We start from the raw sequence: 18602 nt of genomic DNA, 5'->3' as shown, positions 1-18602 counted from the left end.
CTTAACCGACTGAGCCACCCAGGTGCCCCCCTTTTTTTTTTTAAGATTTTTTTTTTTACAGATATTATTTATTCATTTGACAGAGAGAGAGAGAAAGCACAAGCAAGGGGAGTAGCAGGCAGAGGGAGAGACAGAAAGGTAGGCTCCCTGCTCAGCAGGGAGCTCGATGTGGGGCTCAATCCCAGGATGCCAGGATCATGACCTGAACCAAAGGCAGCCGTTTATCCAACTAAGCCACCCAGGTCCTTCCGACACGGACCCTAAAGATTTTATTTATTTGAGAGAGAGAGGGAGAGAGAGAGAGCACAAGCAGGGGGAGGGGCAGAGGGAGGGGCAGAGCTGAGCAGGGAGTCCAATGTGGGGCTATCTTGTCATATTTCTTTGTCAAATATTATATAGCAAACTGGCTACTGTCAAATTTTTTTTTAAATTTTATTATGTTATGTTAGTCACCATACATCATTAGTTTTTGATGTGGTGGTCCACGATCCATTGTTTTCATATAACACCCAGTGCTCCATGCAGTACGTGCCCTCCTTAATATCCATCGCCGGGCTAACCAATCTCCCCTCCCTACTGTCAAAATTTGAAAGCAACATCTGTAAAATTTGAGAATAGTTTTAAGAATATACTTGGGTATGAAAACTTATAAAAATATTAAGATATGTTCTTCAATATGGCACTGGTACCCAAAAAGATTCCTAATCAAGGCATAAAATGAGAGTGATTTTGAGCAGTGAGTGACAAGCTGCAGAGGTGTTAAAGCGCTATAAAAATAAACAATATCTTGGATGTATACTCAGATACAGTGAGTCAGAGATTAGTGTGGTATTTTGTCATTTATTTAATAATCATGTTTACTCAATTCACTTTATTGTGATGAACAATTTAATAAACATTCTTCAAGTTATAAGAAGACAAGAAGACAAGTTTCTTCTTGATTAGGTAATAGACCTGGCAATGGAACATTTTGCAAATAAAGCCACAAAAATCAGTGAGATTATTCTTGGGAAAAGTATGTATGGTTTGGGGGTTGGCAGTGTGTAACATCCAAAATGCAAACACAACAAAAATCGGGTTGATAACTTGTTCCTGATTTGATGCTACTATTCTTTTCACTTAAATTGCTGAACAGATTGCAAAGTTCCAAAACCAGGTCTAGCAACTCAGATTTACAGGTTTAAAAGACTGATAGGATTTCCTTACAAAGTCAACCATCAAATAGTTAAATAGCTTATTTAATGTTCAAGTAAAACTCAAATTTTACAGTTACTCACTGTAACGTTACTATTTACATTAATCAACTGGCAACAGGACTACAACTTGTATTATTGCTCAATAATTACTGCTCATAATTTTTTACTTGATATACACTTGTAAAAATTAATCAAATTTAGTTGAATCTTAAAATTGCTTTTTCACCTTTCCTCTTCTGAACTCTTACTGATTATTTCTTTTTCTTTTCTTTAAGATTTTATTTGACAGAGAGAGACACAGTGAGAGAGGGAACACAAACAGGGGGAGTGGGAGAGGGAGAAGCAGGCTTCCCGCCGAGCAGGGAACCAGATGCAGGGCTCAGTCCCAGGACCCTGGGATCATGACCTAAGCCGAAGGCAGACGCTTAACTCACTGAGCCACCCAGGTGCCCCTTACTGATGATTTCTAAAACAGAAAAAAAAAAAAGCCTTTTAAAAACAGGTTATCCTATTACAGCTAGTCAAAATAACATTAAAAACACTTAATACTTAGAAAGCCTCAAGTCATTACAATTATTTTAAGACTGTAATAATAGCGTGTTGTAATTTGAATTCATTTGCACTGAGACAAATTATTGTCCTTCGTTTCTACTTCAAAGGACTCATCAACATTGTTCTGCAATATTAATCGAAGCCAAAATCGTCTCAGTTCTCAGCATTTGGCTCTATGGGAACATCTTTTCTTACATCCTCAAGTGCTGAAAGTGCTTATAAAAAAGGTAGAAAAATGAGAATAATTATAAAGAACATGAATTTGTCATCCCCAGAAAGCCAGGGAGAGTTCTCTTTTTCTAGTTTCAAAGGAGTATGACTGCCAGGTGAAGCTCAAAGGTCTACTTTTTTTTTTTTTTTTAAGATTTTTATCTATTTGAGAGAGAGAGCGCGCACAAGCAGGGGCAGAGGGAGAGGGAGAAGCAGACTCCCGGTTGATCAGGGAGCCCAATCCAGGGCTCGATCCCAGGACCTCGGGATCATGACCTCAGCCGAAGGCACATGCTTAACCGACTGAGCCACCAGGCGCGCCCGTCAACTTTTTTTTTATTGTGGTTTGGACGGTACTCCTGCTTTCCTTTGTATTCCATTTTAGCTTCCACCTTCCTCTTCCCAGACCTCTCACTCTTTCCTTCAGGCCCCATTTCTTCAAGGTTTCAGCATCGTGCTCCCTCTAGTAAAAGGAAGACTCGGTTTTTCTCCGTGGCCACCAAGGGTCCTTGCCAACTGTCACGGCCGCAGCCCACCGCCCTTCCAACCCCCACGGGCTGCCTCGGGAAGAAGCACCTGCTGGCCGCGCGGGGTTGGGCACCGCCCGCGAACACCTGGGGAGGGGGTGGCGCCCCAACGGCCGCGCAGGGTGTGGGGGAAGGGCGCTTGCTCCCTCGCGCCCGCCCCCAGGCGGTGACTCACCGCCGGGGACCTGCGGACAGAGGTGAGCAGCCTGGGGCAGGGTCCGGGAGGCGGGGCCGCCAGGTCAGGCAGGTCTGCTCCGCCCCGCCGCGCCCGCAGAGTGCGCAGTCCCTCGGCGAGCTCGCGCCGTCCTCCCGGCAGCACTCGCCGCGGTCCTTCCGACGCGGACCCGCGCGTCCCAGGCCTCGCGTCCCCGGCCGGCCAGCGGGCTCCCGGCGCCCGGCTCCCTCCACGCGCCTTCCCGCGAGCCCCCAGCCCGCCTCGCGCCCCTCTCGACGACGTGCGCGCAGTATGGCGCGCCCCCAGGTCCTCGCGTTCGGGCTCCTGTTCGTGGCGGCCACCTTGGCGGTGGCCGTGGCTCAGAAACGTAAGGAGCAGAGCTGTGGGCTTGGGCCGGGCGGGGGCGTCCCTCGGCATCCGAGACGGAGATGGTGGTGAAGGGGCTGCCGCAGCCCAGGCCCTCCGCGCAGGAGGCGGCGGGAAAGCGCGAGGGAGCCGCCTCACTTCGCCGCTTTGCCCTGCTCTCCAGGAAAATGGCCCGGAGCAGCGGCGGGAGGCAGGCAGGGAACGGAGTGGCCACGTCCGGGGACTTTTCGGCCTCGGAATGGGCCAGGAGGGCCTGGGGCGGCGCGGTGGCCGCGTGCCGTCTGGGCGCGCCCACCTCCTCCGGCCGGGCGCGCGCTTGGGGTCCTAGCGTGGCGGAAACTAGTAGTCACCAACCGCTGGCCCCCCCCCCCCCCCCGGGCACCTGTGGGTCTCGGGCGGGGACAGGTGGCTGCAGGGAGGCCGCCGGGGCCGCCACGCACCTGCGCGCGGGAGCAAGTTCTCCTGGGCCTTCACGACCTCGCGTGTGAGTGTGGGTGTTTCCCCTTTTTTAAGGATCGTGTAGGTAATGCCAAGTTTATTGTAGGGAACCCAGAAATACCGATACCTGTACAGAGTAAAAAAACAAATCCACAATCCCAACACTTCCAAGAGAATCCCATTATTAATCCCAGTATACTTTTCTTTTAAACATTGCTGTAAACATTGCCCTAAACCGAAACACAGTTTTATATCTTGTGTGTGTATATGTTATTACTCCCACATAACATCCAGAGTTTTCCATTTCTTTTAGTCTTGGAAACCGCGATATAAGTGGTGAGGGAACAATCTCTGGTGTGGAAGGTCGCGCCCTTATCTATATATTGGGCATGTGGTTTGATTACAGTTTTCTTAGTTTGGAATAAACATCTTGTCTGCCATCTCTTGATTTTTTGTAAGAAAGTGGCAGTTGGCCAGAGCTTTCTGGAAAGGAAACCTTCACCAACAGCGCATCGGCCAAATTCATTACACTTTCAAAATAATGCAGTTTAATCAGCTCCTGTTTTTCTAGCTCCAGTCCAAGGCTAAGTACTTAATCTTAAATTGCTTTAAAGTGATGATAGCTGCTATAGGTTCAGAAAAATCTGTACCTGATTGGTCTGTTTTAAATTTCACATCCCTTGGGCACGGAAAGGTGCTTTTGAGCCTCGGTATAGTAGAGTACTGCGTAAGGCTTTAACTCCTTGAGGACAGCCACTATCTCCTTTTGTGATCCCAATACTGAGTTGAGTGCTGGACGGATTATAGAGGTGGTTCATATTAATTATAACTTAAACAGGGAATAACTAAAGCCAACTTGAGATATGAAGGAGCAATACAAAAATTCTTTGTTTTGTCACTGTTTTTTGTTAATGATTGGGTCCTCTTAGCTAGACAATTAAAAGGAATTAGAGGGGCTTGCCAATTTGAAGTTAAAACAGCTTTTGAGATAGTCAAAGATATAACTATTTTTTCAAAGATTTATTTATTTGAGAGAGAGCGCACACGGGAGAGAGAGAGGAGCAGGCGGAGGGGCAGAGGGAGAGGGAGAAGTAGACTCCCCCCTGAGCTGGGAGCCTGATGTGTGGGACTCAATCCCAGGACTCAGCCCAAGGCAGTTGTTTAACCAAGTGAGCCACGCAGGTGCCCAAAGATAAAACTATTAAACTGGCATTAATATCCAGGATAAGCTGTGTAATCTCACTTTCAAAGTTGGGTGCTAGAATTTAATTTGGTTAGGAAGGCCACAAACAAAACAGCCCCCAAGTTCATGTGAAAGTATTAATTTTTCCAAGATACAAAATTGTCCAAGGGTTGACTGTGTTACCAGTAAGCTCAAAAGCAAGCATCTCTTTTTAAGAAAATGGGCTGGGAGAAGGGAGGAAATGTGAGTTACTGCAGATCCTAGAATTGGAATTGTTATTTTTCGGGAAAAGAGTCAGTAGCTAACAAGCAAGGTTTTGTCTAGCAGTACCCGGGGAGGGAAGGATCTGAGACTGGGAGTAGTATCATCACGGAGGCAAAGCTGAATATGATGTTTAGAGGGCTGTATTATTGGCTTAAAAAAATCAAAATGGGAATGCATGCAAATTAGACTATGTATAATATATAAACTATTCACCATAGTATCAGCCACTCAAATTGCAGCTGAAAAATAAAACATTTTAAGGCTTTGTGGCCCTGTAACTTAGGCATTATTGTTAGAGTATAATTTAGCTAAGACACCAGAGTTCATAGTCGGATTCACATTTTAAAATGGGATTTTGTTTTTTTGATTTATCTAGCATGTGTCTGTGAAAACTACAAACTGACCACAAACTGCTCTTGGAACACAAATGGTCAGTGCGAGTGTACTTCACTCGGTGCACAAAATTCCGTCATTTGCTCAAAACGTGAGTAAATTATCCTCATTGCCTTTAAGTTGTATTTTGACTTAGCCTTCTTTAATTGATGTGTCTCAAGTCGGGAGGTGTTTTTTTGGGCTCAAATTTGAATCGTGTTGTTTTGTCAAAATTATCTCATAGCTGAAGCTTCTTAAAATTTAGAAAGTGAACGTGGGAACACGTAAGTCTGCAATAATCTTTGGCTCTGGGAGTTTGGAGTTAAATTAAAATTTTTTTCCTTAAGCATAAAACTGCAGTTATTTTTCAGTGTGACATTAAGCTTTCTTTACAGTGGCAACCAAATGTTTGGTGATGAAAGCAGAAATGACCCGCTCAAAGTCTGGGAGAAGAGTGAGACCTGAGGGGGCTTTCCAGAATAATGATGGGCTCTATGATCCCGACTGTGATGAGAAGGGGCTCTTTAAAGCCAAGCAGTGCAATGGCACCACCACGTGCTGGTGTGTGAACACGGCAGGGGTGCGAAGAACAGATAAGGATAATGACGATGAAATCTCCTGCTCCGAACGAGTGAGGACCTAGTGAGTTGGGCTGCCCATGGTCTTGTTTTCATGCTTTTCAGTTTCATTTAAGTAAATTTATTTTTGAATCTGTAATACGATTTGGTGGTTTAGAATTCAAAAGAGAGGAAAGGGTATGTAAACAGTGCAAAGTTTCCATTTTATCTCACCCCCCCATACCCAGTTTACCTCCACAGAACTGGTCACCAGTTTGTTATAGAACCTTCCAGAGATATCTGATGAATTCACTAGCAATATGTTTTTCTTATTTAAAAAATTTTTCCTTGTGGTAGCAGACTAAACATGGTTTTCCTCTTCAGTTTTTCCTTAACACTGATCAGATTTGAAAGTTGGATTAGTGTTGAATGTATATGAAAAATTTAAGTTGTTTATATATTTGCTCATTTATTGTTTTAAAACGAGGTATGGTTACTCCTGAAACCAGTATTGCAGTCTATGTTAACTAACTAGAATTTAATTAAAAATAAAAATAATAAAACCAAAGTATGGTTGTCTCAGATTTATACAGTAAAAAGGAACAGAAACACACTCAAGCTAGCTTAAGCAAAAGAGGTTTTTTTAAAAGTCACTAGAGCTGAAAAGTCATCCAGACCAAGGCAGGCACTCTCTCCTTTGGTCTTCTGGAGCCTCATGGTCACTTTTCTGTTTCTCTCTGCCTTTTTGTCTCTTCCCTTGAATGTGGCCTAGCATGACCAGCTGAGCCTTGGCTTTACATGACCTTGAGTATTGTGGCCCAAAGCCAGAGGTTGACCTGTTCGAAAGGGTGTTTTCTTCTGGATGAGTGCTTTATGAGCAATGTGTGGGGGCCAAAGAAGAAATGAAGGGCAAATCTATTGCATGAATCCTTTTCCGTTGATTGTACTGTAGTTCCACTTGGGAATTTTGCTGTTAGCTTATTAGGAAAATACTGTAAAAGGCTGAGTTGTTATAGTCAATCATTAAATACTGTCTTTTTACTTTACAGCTGGATAATCATTGAACTAAAGCACAAAACAAGAGAAACACCTTATGATATGAAGAGTTTGAGGACGTACGTACTGTTAAGTGCATTATATTTGCACAGCTGGTACTTAGGTCTTCATTCTAAGCCATTAGAAAAACTAAAACAAGTCTTAATGCTTTTTTATATTTGTGAAAAAATAAAATACTGTAATGTTTTAACCTTATTTTGAAGTAGAGTTGCAAGAATAGTAGATTCCTGTAATACTCTTCACTCAGATTCACCAATGAACATTTTGCCCCATTTTCTTTTTATGTGTGTGTGTACTTTATATATCTACCTGAACATGTATAGATATTTTTTCCCAGAACCATCTGAGAGCAAGATGTAGATGTCATGCCCCTTTACCCCTAAATACTTGAGTCTATCTTTTCCTAGGAATAAAAGTCACTCTCTTTTTTTCTTTAATTTCTTTCATTCTCTTTCTTGTAATCTCTATGCCCAATGTGGGATTTGAACTCATGATCCCAAGATAAGAGTCGCATGCTCTACCAGCTGAGCCAGCCAGGCTCCCCAAAAGGCACTTTGTTGTGTAACCACTCTACAGTTAGGAAATTTAATGTTACACCGTATTGTGCCAGTTTGCCCAATGTTGATCTTTATGGTAATTTTTTTTTCCCCTTTCACCCAGAACCCAATCTAAGATCATATATTGCATTTAGCTGTTGTGATGCTCTAGTCTCTTTAAATATGGAACACTGTCTTGGCCTTTCTTGGTCCTTCATGATGTTGATATTTTTTAAGAGTATAGGCAAATTATTTCATAAAATGTCCCTCAGATTTGGATTTACCTGATGTTTCCTCATAATTAAATCCAGGTTAAGCATTTTTTTTTTTTTTTTAAGATTTTATTTGAGAGAGAGAGAGTACACGAGAGGGGGTAGGGTCAGAGGGAGAATCAAACTCCCTGCTGAGCAGGGAGCCCGATGCAGGACTCGATCCCGGGACTCCAGGATCATGACCTGAGCTGAAGGCAGTCGCTAAACCACCTGAGCCACCCAGGCACCCCAGGTTAAGCATTTTTGACAGAAAAACTACATAAGTGATCCTATGTCCTTCTCAGTACCTCACATCAGGAAGCACATGATGTCTTCTTGTCTCTTTATTAGTGATGTTAACTCTGATTAAGGGGATATCTATCAGGTTTGTAATGTAGAGTTACTGGTTACCTCTTTGTAATAATTCTTTTTTAATTTTTTAAAAAGGTTTTATTTATTTGAGAGAAAGAGTGCACAAGCAGGGGGAGGGGCAGAGGGAGAAGTAGACACCCCGCTGAGCAGGGAGCCCAACACAGGGGTCAATCCCAGGACCCTGGGATCATGACCTGAGCTGAAGGCAGAGGTTTAGCCAACTGAGCCACTCAGGTGCCCCACCTCTTTGTAATTGATAAATATAATCTGTGGGCAGATACTGGGATCCTGCATAAATATCCTGTTTCTAATCAAACTAGAACTGAACAGTTTTAGGATCAATGGATGATTCTAGCATGAATCAATTATTATGATAGTTGCAAAATGGCATAACATTTTTAAAACAAGTCTGATTAATGACAATTCTAGAGCTTGAACTACCTGCTTAGTTAAAAAGTAGTGCTTCTTAAAAAAATAGTGCTGCTTAATGTTGTGTAGTACACTTTTTTTTTAAACACAGATTTTTAATTATTTACAGTGCACTTATGAAGACAATCACAACTCGTTATCAGCTGGATCCAAAATATATCACAAATATTCTGGTAAGATTTTTGTTTTTAATAAATGAGCTCTAGCAGAAAGTTAGTGGGATAGAATGGTTTGGGTATGACGTTTGGTAGTGGTTAAACTGCATTTGAATACAGTTTAAACCCTGGACACTTAATAATTCAAATTTCCTTGAATTTTGTTGTTGTTTTCCTTCCATAGCCTTTGAAAACCTCAGTTTTACCCTTAAGGAAAATGTAGTATCTCTGGTTGAAAAACACTTGAATAATGTGATAGAACTTTTTTAAGGCAGAAATTTTTTTTTTTTTTTTTTAAGATTTTGTTTATTTGCGAGAGAATGAGAGACAGAGAGCGTGAGAGGGAGGAGGGTCAGAGGGAGAAGCAGACTCCCCGCTGAGCAGGGAGCCCGATGTGGGACTCGATCCCAGGACTCCAGGATCATGACCTGAGCCGAAGGCAGTCGCTTAACCAACTGAGCCACCCAGGTGCCCCTTAAGGCAGAAAATTAATGTCATTTTTAAGGACAGGAGGGAGTATACTTTTTTGCTCCTTAAAAGCAGAACATGGTAAATGCGTATTGCATTTTGGATTGCATTTCTTTAGCATTTTATTTTTTTTTTAAGATTTTATTTATTTATTTGAGAGAGAGAGAGAGTGTGCAGCGAACACAGGGAGAAGCAGACTCCCCACTAAGCGGGGAGCCCAACGTGGGCTCCATCCCACGACCCTGAGATCATGACCTAAGCTGAAGGCAGGTGCTTATCCGACTGAGCCACCCAGGTGCCCCTAGCATTTTATTTTTAAAGTAGTTCTAACCAAATAAGATACATTTTTGTGTGTGTGTTTTCTTTTGTTTTTTTAAAAGTAAGCTCTACAGGGATGCCTGGGTGGCTCAGTCGGTTAAGCATCTGCCTTCGGCTCAGGTCATGATCCCAGGGTCCTGGGATCAAGTCCTGCATCAGGCTCCTTGCTCAGCAGGGAGTCTGCTTCTCCCTCTGCCTGCCTCTCTCTCTCTCTCTCTCTCCCTCTGACAAATAAATAAAATCTTTAAAATAAATAAATAAATAAATAAATAAATAAATAAAAATAAAAGTAAGCTCTACAACCGATGTGAGGCTTGAACTCACGACCCTGAGGTCAAGAGTCGTATGCTCTAGGGACTGAGCCAGCCAGGCACCCTCAACTAAAATGTTTGGTTTTTTTTCTAATAAGATACTTTATTTTTTTTTTAAAAAGATTTTATTTATTTATTTGACAGCACAAGCAAGGGGAGTGACAGGCAGAAGAGAGGGAGAAGTAGGCTCCCCGCTTAGCAGGGAGCCCGATGAGGGGGGCTCCATCCCAGGACCCTGGGATCATGACCTGAGCCCAAGGCAGACGCTTACCTGACTGAGCCACCCAGCACCCTCAAATAAGATACTTTAATACCTTGTTTTAAATTTTTTTTCAAGGGAAGAAAATACTCTTTTGAAAAGAAAATGTGCATCATCATTACCTTTAGTTGCATTGCTGTCTTATTTCCCTTGGATAGATTTTAAAACCTCCCAAAGATTTGTAAATTTTTATTTATTTATTTATTTATTTATTTATTTATTTATTTGAGAGAGAGAATGAGAGACAGAGAGCACGAGAGGGAAGCAGACCCCCCGCCGAGCAGGGAGCCCGATGTGGGACTCGATCCTGGGACTCCAGGATCATGACCTGAGCCGAAGGCAGTCGCTTAACCAACTGAGCCACCCAGGCGCCCCAAGATTTGTAAATTATTTGTACCAAGTGGAAAGGAACACTGACACATGTAGATTACAGAAAATCAAAAACTGAATATTCTGATTTTTGAACCATGATATTTTTACATGGTTTTGGTTGTATTGATATTAATTTGTATTTTTTATTTTTCACCCAGTATGAAAATGATCTTATCACTATTGATCTGATGCAAAATTCATCTCAGAAAACTCAGAATGATGTGGACATAGCTGACGTGGCTTACTATTTTGAAAAAGATGTGAGTATAATCTTCCTCATTTTATTCCTGTGTTTAGAAATGTAATGTCTGTCATGCCTCAATGGATTTAAGAACTTTCATCATCTTTTTCTCCACTTACACATCAACCACACCTCTGTTCTCCAGGTGGTTCTTGTGCTGCAATTAACGTTGTCCTCATCCCTCCCATGCGTCTTTCTCACCCACCTTTCTGACCTGTTTGTTGTATATTTATGCCTTTTTTTCCAGTTCTTTTACCTAGAATATTTTCTCTCATAATTCTTACCTATTGCATCCTTGATAGTTACTTAGGGTGTGTGTATAGCCTTCCCCATTATAATGTCCATGAACAAGAAGTTATGTAAGAAATGCTGTGTAACTAGTGTGATTAAAATAATTTGTTTCTACTTTAATATATTATCAAAAAAATAAACTTTAGGGGCGCCTGGGTGGCTCAGTCCTTGGGCATCTGCCTTCGGCTCAGGTCATGATCCTAGGGTCCTGGGATCGAGCCCCACATCGGGCTCCCTGCCCAGCGGGAAGCCTGCTTCTCCCTCTCTCACTCCCCCTGCTTGTGTTCCCTCTTTCGCTATCTCTCTCTCTCTCTCTGTCAAATAAATAAAATCTTTAAAAAACAACAACAAGTAAATAAATAAACTTTAATATGTTCTAGTGAGCCATTTTCTGATGAAGCCTGGAATTTTCTTCAAAATAACTGGCCCAGGGGGAGGGGGAAGGGAGGAAGGATGAAACCAAGAATGGATTGAAGAAGGTTGGCCATGTATTTATATTGTTGAATCCGGGATGATAGGGATAATGGGACTTCATTATACTATTCTTTCTACTTTCATATATGTTTGAAAATTTGCCACAATAAAGTTTTTTTAAAGTTTGAGCGCATGAGAGTGTTACCATTGAAACCACAAAGATCCTTGACAGCGGTTCTTTCAGTGTACAGTTGACAAGTAATTCTGTGTGGCCATGGTAGGTTTTCTTTTTCTTTTTTTTTTTTTTAAGATTTTATTTATTCATTTTGAGAGAGAGAGAAACAGAGAGCACAAGCAGAGGGAGAGGGAGAAGCCGATTCCCCGCTGAGCCCTATGTGGGGCTCGATCCCAGGACACCAGGATCATGACCTGAGCCGAAGGCAGATACTTAACTGACTGAGCCACCCAGGCATCCCCATGGTGGGTTTTCTTAAATATTTTAAATTGCTTTTCTCCTTCTCAATACAGGTTAAAGACGAATCCTTGTTCCATTCCAATAGAATGGACCTGAGAGTAAATGGGGAACAATTGGATCTGGATCCTGGTCGAACTGCAATTTACTATGTTGATGAAAAACCACCTGAATTTTCAATGCAGGGTCTACAAGCTGGTATTATTGCTGTCATTGTGGTTGTGGCCCTAGCAGTTATTGCTGGAATCGTTGTGCTGGTGAGTATAGAACTAGTCAACTTTCCCTTGAGGGCATATTCTTCCAAGAAAAGGCTACAGCATGAGAGAGCTACGTTCTGGAACATATTAATGAAACAAAAGCTTCATTTTTTATAATTCGGTATAGTGAACAAATCTCTTGCATCTGGTCCTTTTTTATAAAACAGTCATTTTCTGAAGCAAGAAAGGATACTAATCTGAGAAAAGCTCGTAGCCAAGCCCCTCACAGGTCAGTTACGTGGCCATCAGGCGACAAATGTCCATCAGTTCTCGCTGCAAACAGTCTACCAGTCCTGCCAGCGTCAGTGCAAGATCCCTGAACTCCCAAACTATTCAACGAAATGCAACAACAGAACCCAATTAACGTTAGCATGGAAAGGATTGAAAGTGGTAAATATGAAGAGCAACTCTAAACAAAAGATTCGCAAATCGAATTTAGCAGTGCTTCAGCAGAACAAGGTACTACCTGAACAGACAGGGTTTATTTTAGATGTAAGGATGCTCCAGCATTAGAAATCTTACCAACATAGCAGAATTCAGAAATATATTTGATGGTATGTGGGAACTTAGATTTTCGGTTCAATGGAATTATATTTGACTCTCCATCTGGAAGAAAAAAAATGGTGCATTCCTATTTCACCCCACCACGGTGGGCCATATTGCCCACCTGTGTGAATGGCACGTTATGGAGCAGTGCACCCACTTTGAAACCCAAATTCCAGACGGATTATAGTCCAAAATGTTAAAAAATTAGAACAAATATCAAAATTAATTTAGGAAATATTTGTACAACCTTGTGGTAAAGGGAACCAAGTAAGGCAAGAAATCTGGAATCCATGAATGGAAAGATACATATTTGACTGAGTTGAAATTAAGCATTTTGTATGGCAAAGATACTGTAAAGTGAAAAATGTCAATGCTCGGTTGGGGGAAAATCTCCATGATATATAAAACAAAAAAGGTTGTTATGCATAATACGTAATTAGTTCTTACAAATTGATGAGAAAATTAAACAGTAGCAAAAGGCATGGATAGATGATTTACAGAAGAAATCCAGATGGGAAATAAGCATGAGAGAATCATAGAAATCAAACTGTTCTGTAGAAACAAAAGCACAGGTTCATAAGAAGCATGGTCAAGGTTATGTACTCTGGTGTTGCTGGTAAGGATAAATCTGGAAAACAACTTGTGTACATATGTAGGAGAACGGATGAGTGGATTGTGGAATATTCATGGTATGGGGTAAAGTTATTAAAAAGAATGAGTACAATCTATAGTTTTTGATCTGGAAAGGTTCCTGTGATGTGGATACAGGCTGTGCAAAGAGAGAAATGATACTGTATTATCCCATTTTTTTAGACTGTCCCCCCTTTCCCAAAACTCATGCACGTATGTTTTTGTGTATATTTGTATGAGGATGGAACAAAATGTGGAAGGCTGCATACCAGGCTGTTAGATTTTATTAAAGATTATTCATGGTTTTCTCAGTGCAACTTTTTTTGTTTCACTGGTTGTGTTAGGCTTTTTGTTGTTGTTCCAAAAGATTTTGGTTTAGCAGGGGAGGAGGTCTTGAAAGTTTTTTTGATTTTTTTTTTTTTAATATAATATTCAGTGTTACATTAGTTTCAGGTGTACAACATAGTGATTCAATAATTCTATACATTACTCAGTGCACCTCATGATAGGTGTAGGCTTTTTTTTTCTTTTAGTTTAGTAGGGAAATTTTAATTTAAGAAATAACATCTGTGGATAAATTTGTAAGTTAAATTTGTTCAGATAGGAATTCTGTCCATTAAAAGCATTTATGTGTCAATTTGGATCAGCTTTTTCTTTCGATAGCAGTTCTAAAATAGTAATCATTTTTCTTCCATTCAGGTTATTTCCAGAAAGAACAGAATGGCAAAGTATGAGAAGGCTGAGGTAAATGGATTACTTCATAAAAAGCCCCTCTTTTAATCTCTTACTCCTGATAATCACTGTACCTTCCAAGACACTGATGGGACTCAATTATCCTGGAGCCCCTTTATAGCGTAGTTCTTAGGGTCTGTCTTTCAATGCTCCCTTACTTACATTCCTTTTTTTTTTTTTTTTAAGATTTTATTTATTGAGAGAGCAAACAGCGGAGGGGGAGGGGCAGAGGGAGAAGCAGACTCCCCGCTGAGGGGAGACAGGACGCGGGGCCGATCCCAGGACCCTGAGATCATGACGTGAACCAAAAGCAGACACTTAACCAGCTGAGCCCCCCAGGCGTCCCTTAAATGCATTCTCTTGCATGAGATCCACAGCAGGCCAGCTGATACTGAGTTCTGTCTCAGAGTAGTGGGATAGGAAGCCTGAGATTTTTGTTTGATGAAGTGTCAACTTTTAGTGGGGTCTTTTAGAGGCATACTCTATAGATTCACGTTAGAGAAACTCCATGGGACTGAAGACCCGATTCACTGTCTCTGTGCCAGTGAAATCATCATTAAAAAAGACCTTCGTTTATGTCCTAGTGGGTCAGTTGCATGCTAACTAGTCATGTACATTAGTGTGGAAACAAACTGTCAGATCGTTAGTGTGTCAGCCACTTGGAATTGGATGTGAAACATAGTTGTTCCTGAACCCTGTCAGTAACATTTTCAGTACACCCACCAATTTTTACATATTTATGTATTTATTTGTAATTGTATATGTACTTTTTACTAATCTTTTACCAAGAAACACAGAAATGTAAAAGAATATTGAAAACAACCCAATAGGGGCGCCTGGGTGGCTCAGTCGTTAAGCGTCTGCCTTCGGCTCAGGTCATGATCCCAGGGTCCTGGGATCGAGCCCCACATCGGGCTCCCTGCTCCACGGGAAGCCTGCTTCTCCCTCTCCCACTCCCCCTGCTTGTGTTCCCTCTCTCGCTGTGTCTCTCTCTGTCAAATAAATAAATAAAAATCTTTAAAAAAAAAAAAAAAGAAAACAACCCAATAGAACTAGAAAGTTGTAAATTTTTTTCCCATACCATAGTTGATTATCTGGCTTACCTGGTTTGGTGACCACAGGTCTAGGGGATAGACTCTCCCTGAACTGAAGCATAACAGAAAGGTGGAATGACAGCGTACTATATGGTTAAGAGCAATTTAGATGTGGGTTTGACCACTTGTTAGCTGGGTAGGCAAGTTATTTAACTTCTTTAAGTCTCCATGTTTCCTTATCTATAAACTGGGGATAATATTACAGACCCGTTATAAGGATTAAACAAAGTAGAGTGTATAAAGTACTGGTCCCATGCATGCCACATAGTAGAATGTTTGCCAGCGTTGGTGGTTTCCATCATCTTGTCTCAGCTCTGCCCGTAACTAATTGTGTGATCTGGGACAAGTCACTTAATTCTGAACTTCAGTTTCCTCATCTATAAAATTAAAAGATTGATGATAGAAAATAAGATTCTTACTGGATGTAAAAATGGCATACATTTAATAAAGACCTTATCCATTCTTACAGATCTAGCGCACCTGCTACTTCCCCCATCACTTTGACCATCTTACCTCCAAATAGCAGTTTGGGTCATGCATTCAGTGTGTGCTTCCTTGTAGTACATTTTTTTCTTTTTCCAAATAAGGCTCATAAATGTGGGAGATAATCATCTTGCTTTCCTCTTTTTTTTTTTTTTAACTATTTTCAGGATGAACAAAAGGTTGGAAAATTATTTAAATTTTTTTTCTCTTTTTCTTCTATTGCAGATAAAGGAGATGGGTGAGATGCATAGGGAACTCAGTGCATAATGACTATAAATTGAAGAGTAACTACAAGAAGGGAAATTAGCAGATTGCAAGTGTATGAGCATGGGACAAAGAGATCTTTGAGGACTATTATTTTGTTAGTTAACATCTCCTATTTGTAATAGTGAAACCTGTACTCAATATATAAACAGCTTCAAATTGACTCTACCAGTCTTAAAATTTGACCACAGGGTCCTATCTTTGCAGATCTGATATAAAACCCAGAATTTGGACTGCATAGTTAAAATTTTTTATGCCTAACATTGAGGTTTGTGCCTTAAGTATGCTTCCACAGTAGAGTTTGAATGACGACTGTCTCATCCATTTGTGATTGAAAGCTGCCTGTCTATTTACTCTGAGTCTTGTACATATAAACTTTTTTTACAAACTGTGAAATAAAACATTTTAAAACTGAATTTCCTAACTTTGAATCATTGAATCAAATTTCATAGTATACACATAAGGTTAACAGGTTGAAAAATGCTCTGAATGTGAACTACAAATTAGAGTTTTGTATGAGTACTTATAATCATGTGTATTTAATAGAAAATGTATAACCTAAAATATGTAACTTCTAACAGGAAAATCAAACAGTTTTATTCTGAATGAATCTAAGTTTCTGTTTTAAACAAATCAGCACTTTGGCAAACACTTAAGCCTTGGGGCGGAACTGATGGAGAATGTTGTAAACCATGAATGCGTGCTTGGTTGAATTAAAGCACCAGTCATTCAACCTCTTACGTAATGAGTGATTGTAGTACAAACACATTTTACATGAAGTTAAGTATCCTGAAGTATTTTGCTTTCAATAGGAAATTCTTTAAAACACTTTGAAAAGAACAACATTAAAGAAAATGTAAAAGCTAGATTGAACAAAAATTTTTATCCCTTCTGTAGTAGGCAGAATTCTAGGATGGCCCACAAGATTTCTTATCTCTGATGAATATGCCCTATATAATCCCCTCCCCTAGTGTGGGTAGGGCCTGTGCATGTGATGAACTGCCACTCCCAAGATGAAGTTACCCTTTATGGCAAAGGCCAGGAGATTTTTAGGTGTAGATGTGATTAAGATCCCTAATAACTCGACTGAATTAAAAGGGAGTTACAAAAGAGTGCCCGAAGGTAGGAGACAAGTAGAAACTGTAGATGTGTTCTCCTGTTAGCCTTAAAGCAAACTGCCATGTTGTGGGAAGGGTCACCTACCAGCAAACCCCAGGCTGGCTGAGGGGAGGGCCTCAGTCCCACAACCTCAAGAACTGAATTCTGCCAACAACGAGGGAACTTGGAAAAGGACCCCAGCTCCAGGTGAGATCACAGCCCTGGCCAACATCACTGTAATCTCGAGACCCTGAGAAAAGGATCCACTTACATAATGCCTAGGCTCCTGACCCATGGGAACTGAGATCATAAAGGTTTATGGTCATCAGATGCTAACTTTGTGGTAATTTGTTAGGCAGCAATAGAAATTGATACAGCTAGTAGGAAGTAAAGAGAATGGCAATAGATAACAAGGAGCAGCCGTGACCCCTAGGGCTGAGAGAGCACCCAAGGAAGAGCTCTACTTTCTCCTAAACCCCACACCCTGGGCTGAGATCCGGACCTTGTGGGAGGGCACCGGGGCTCCCTAAAGAGCAGGGAAGTGGCAGTGAGGCTGCACTGGAGGGGCTCAGCTGAAAACCTGCTGGCTAGGACAGGAGTCCTCAAACTACAGCCTGGCCCACCGCCTGTTTTTACATAGTCTGGGAGGTAAGAATGGTCTTGCATTTTTAAATGTTTGAAAAGAATGTTCCCTGGTATGTGCAAGTTACATGACACAAAAATGTCAGTGTCTATTAACAAAGTTCTGTTGGAGCACAGCTGCGCTCATTTATTGTGTGTGGCTGTTTTGCGCTACAGCAAGAAGAGTTGAGTAGAGTCAGACCCCAAGGCTGGCGCAACCTAAAATACTCATCCTGGTCCTTTACGGAATGAGCTTGTGACCCTTGCTGTAGGGTGCTGGGGAAAAGCTGTTCATGAGGAGGTGTCCTCCCAGACACCAAAGGTCCTCCATAAAGCTGCCTTCTATAACTTGGGTGTGGGAGCAGGTACTCGGGGAAGCTGCTGACTACCGTCCCCTGCAGGAGCAGCCGTGTGCGGGAGAAGCCCTGAGGGCTGTGCACTGGGGAAATAGCAGGTGTTGCAAGGGGAGCGAACTACCCTTTCTTCTTGCAGGGTCTGTCCTGCGCCCTCCACTGACAAAGCTTCGGGTGCATTTTTACAGAGCAGGCAAAAAGAGTGAATTTGCAGTTAAGAGGCAATAAATCGATAAGGACACGTTCTTCAACTCCATGCCCTCAGGTTTCTGTCCTATCTCTTCTGAAGACAGCACTGACCTACTAATTGACAATGGCCCTTTTTCCCCAGTGTTTAATCACGGCTTATCATGTGTTCCCTCTCTCGCTGTGTCTTTCTCTGTCAAATAAATAAATAAAATCTTTAAAAAAAAAAAAATCCCACTGACCTCCCTAACAAACTACCATTCCTTTGTCCTTCCTTATCAAACTTTTAATTTTTTTAAATTTTAATTCCAGTATAGTTCACATACAGTGTTATATTAGTTTCAGGTGTACTATAATTCTGTACATTACTCTGCTCACCACAATAAATGTACTCTTTATTTTTATGTAATCTCCACACCGAACGTGGGGCTCAAACTCACAACTCTGAGATCAAGAGCCACACACTCTTCCGACTGAGCCAGCCAGGTGTCCCATTTCTTGTGTTTTTTATTTTAGCCATTCTGACAGGTGTGAGATGATATCTGATTGTTTT

The 18602-nt window shown here is 41.5% G+C and overlaps 1 protein-coding gene across 1 annotated transcript; it reads left to right on the top strand.

Moving 5' to 3' along the window:
* The first annotated feature begins 2773 nt into the window (after positions 1-2773).
* EPCAM (epithelial cell adhesion molecule) lies at positions 2774-16201 on the top strand. Its single transcript, XM_021701192.1, has 9 exons — positions 2774-3027; positions 5288-5395; positions 5679-5925; positions 6890-6955; positions 8594-8657; positions 10526-10627; positions 11842-12042; positions 13918-13962; positions 15753-16201. The coding sequence occupies exons 1-9, from the start codon at positions 2952-2954 to the stop codon at positions 15792-15794; spliced, it is 951 nt and encodes a 316-aa protein (XP_021556867.1). The 5' UTR covers positions 2774-2951; the 3' UTR covers positions 15795-16201.
* The last annotated feature ends 2401 nt before the right edge of the window (positions 16202-18602 follow it).

Source organism: Neomonachus schauinslandi, chromosome 10 (assembly GCF_002201575.2).
Source record: "Neomonachus schauinslandi chromosome 10, ASM220157v2, whole genome shotgun sequence".
NCBI classification, from domain to species: domain Eukaryota; kingdom Metazoa; phylum Chordata; class Mammalia; order Carnivora; family Phocidae; genus Neomonachus; species Neomonachus schauinslandi.
The sequence above is the reverse complement of the archived record's forward strand: the minus strand, read 5'-3'. Positions and strand labels throughout refer to the sequence as shown.

Bases quoted from the DNA above. Each gene is read 5' to 3' on its own strand.
- EPCAM (XM_021701192.1), top strand. From the start codon at position 2,952: ATGGCGCGCCCCCAGGTCCTCGCGTTCGGGCTCCTGTTCGTGGCGGCC. The intron at 5,926-6,889 runs GTGAGTTGGGCT...TTTACTTTACAG, and splicing joins TCCGAACGAGTGAGGACCTA to CTGGATAATCATTGAACTAA. The intron at 13,963-15,752 runs GTAAATGGATTA...CTTCTATTGCAG, and splicing joins CAAAGTATGAGAAGGCTGAG to ATAAAGGAGATGGGTGAGAT.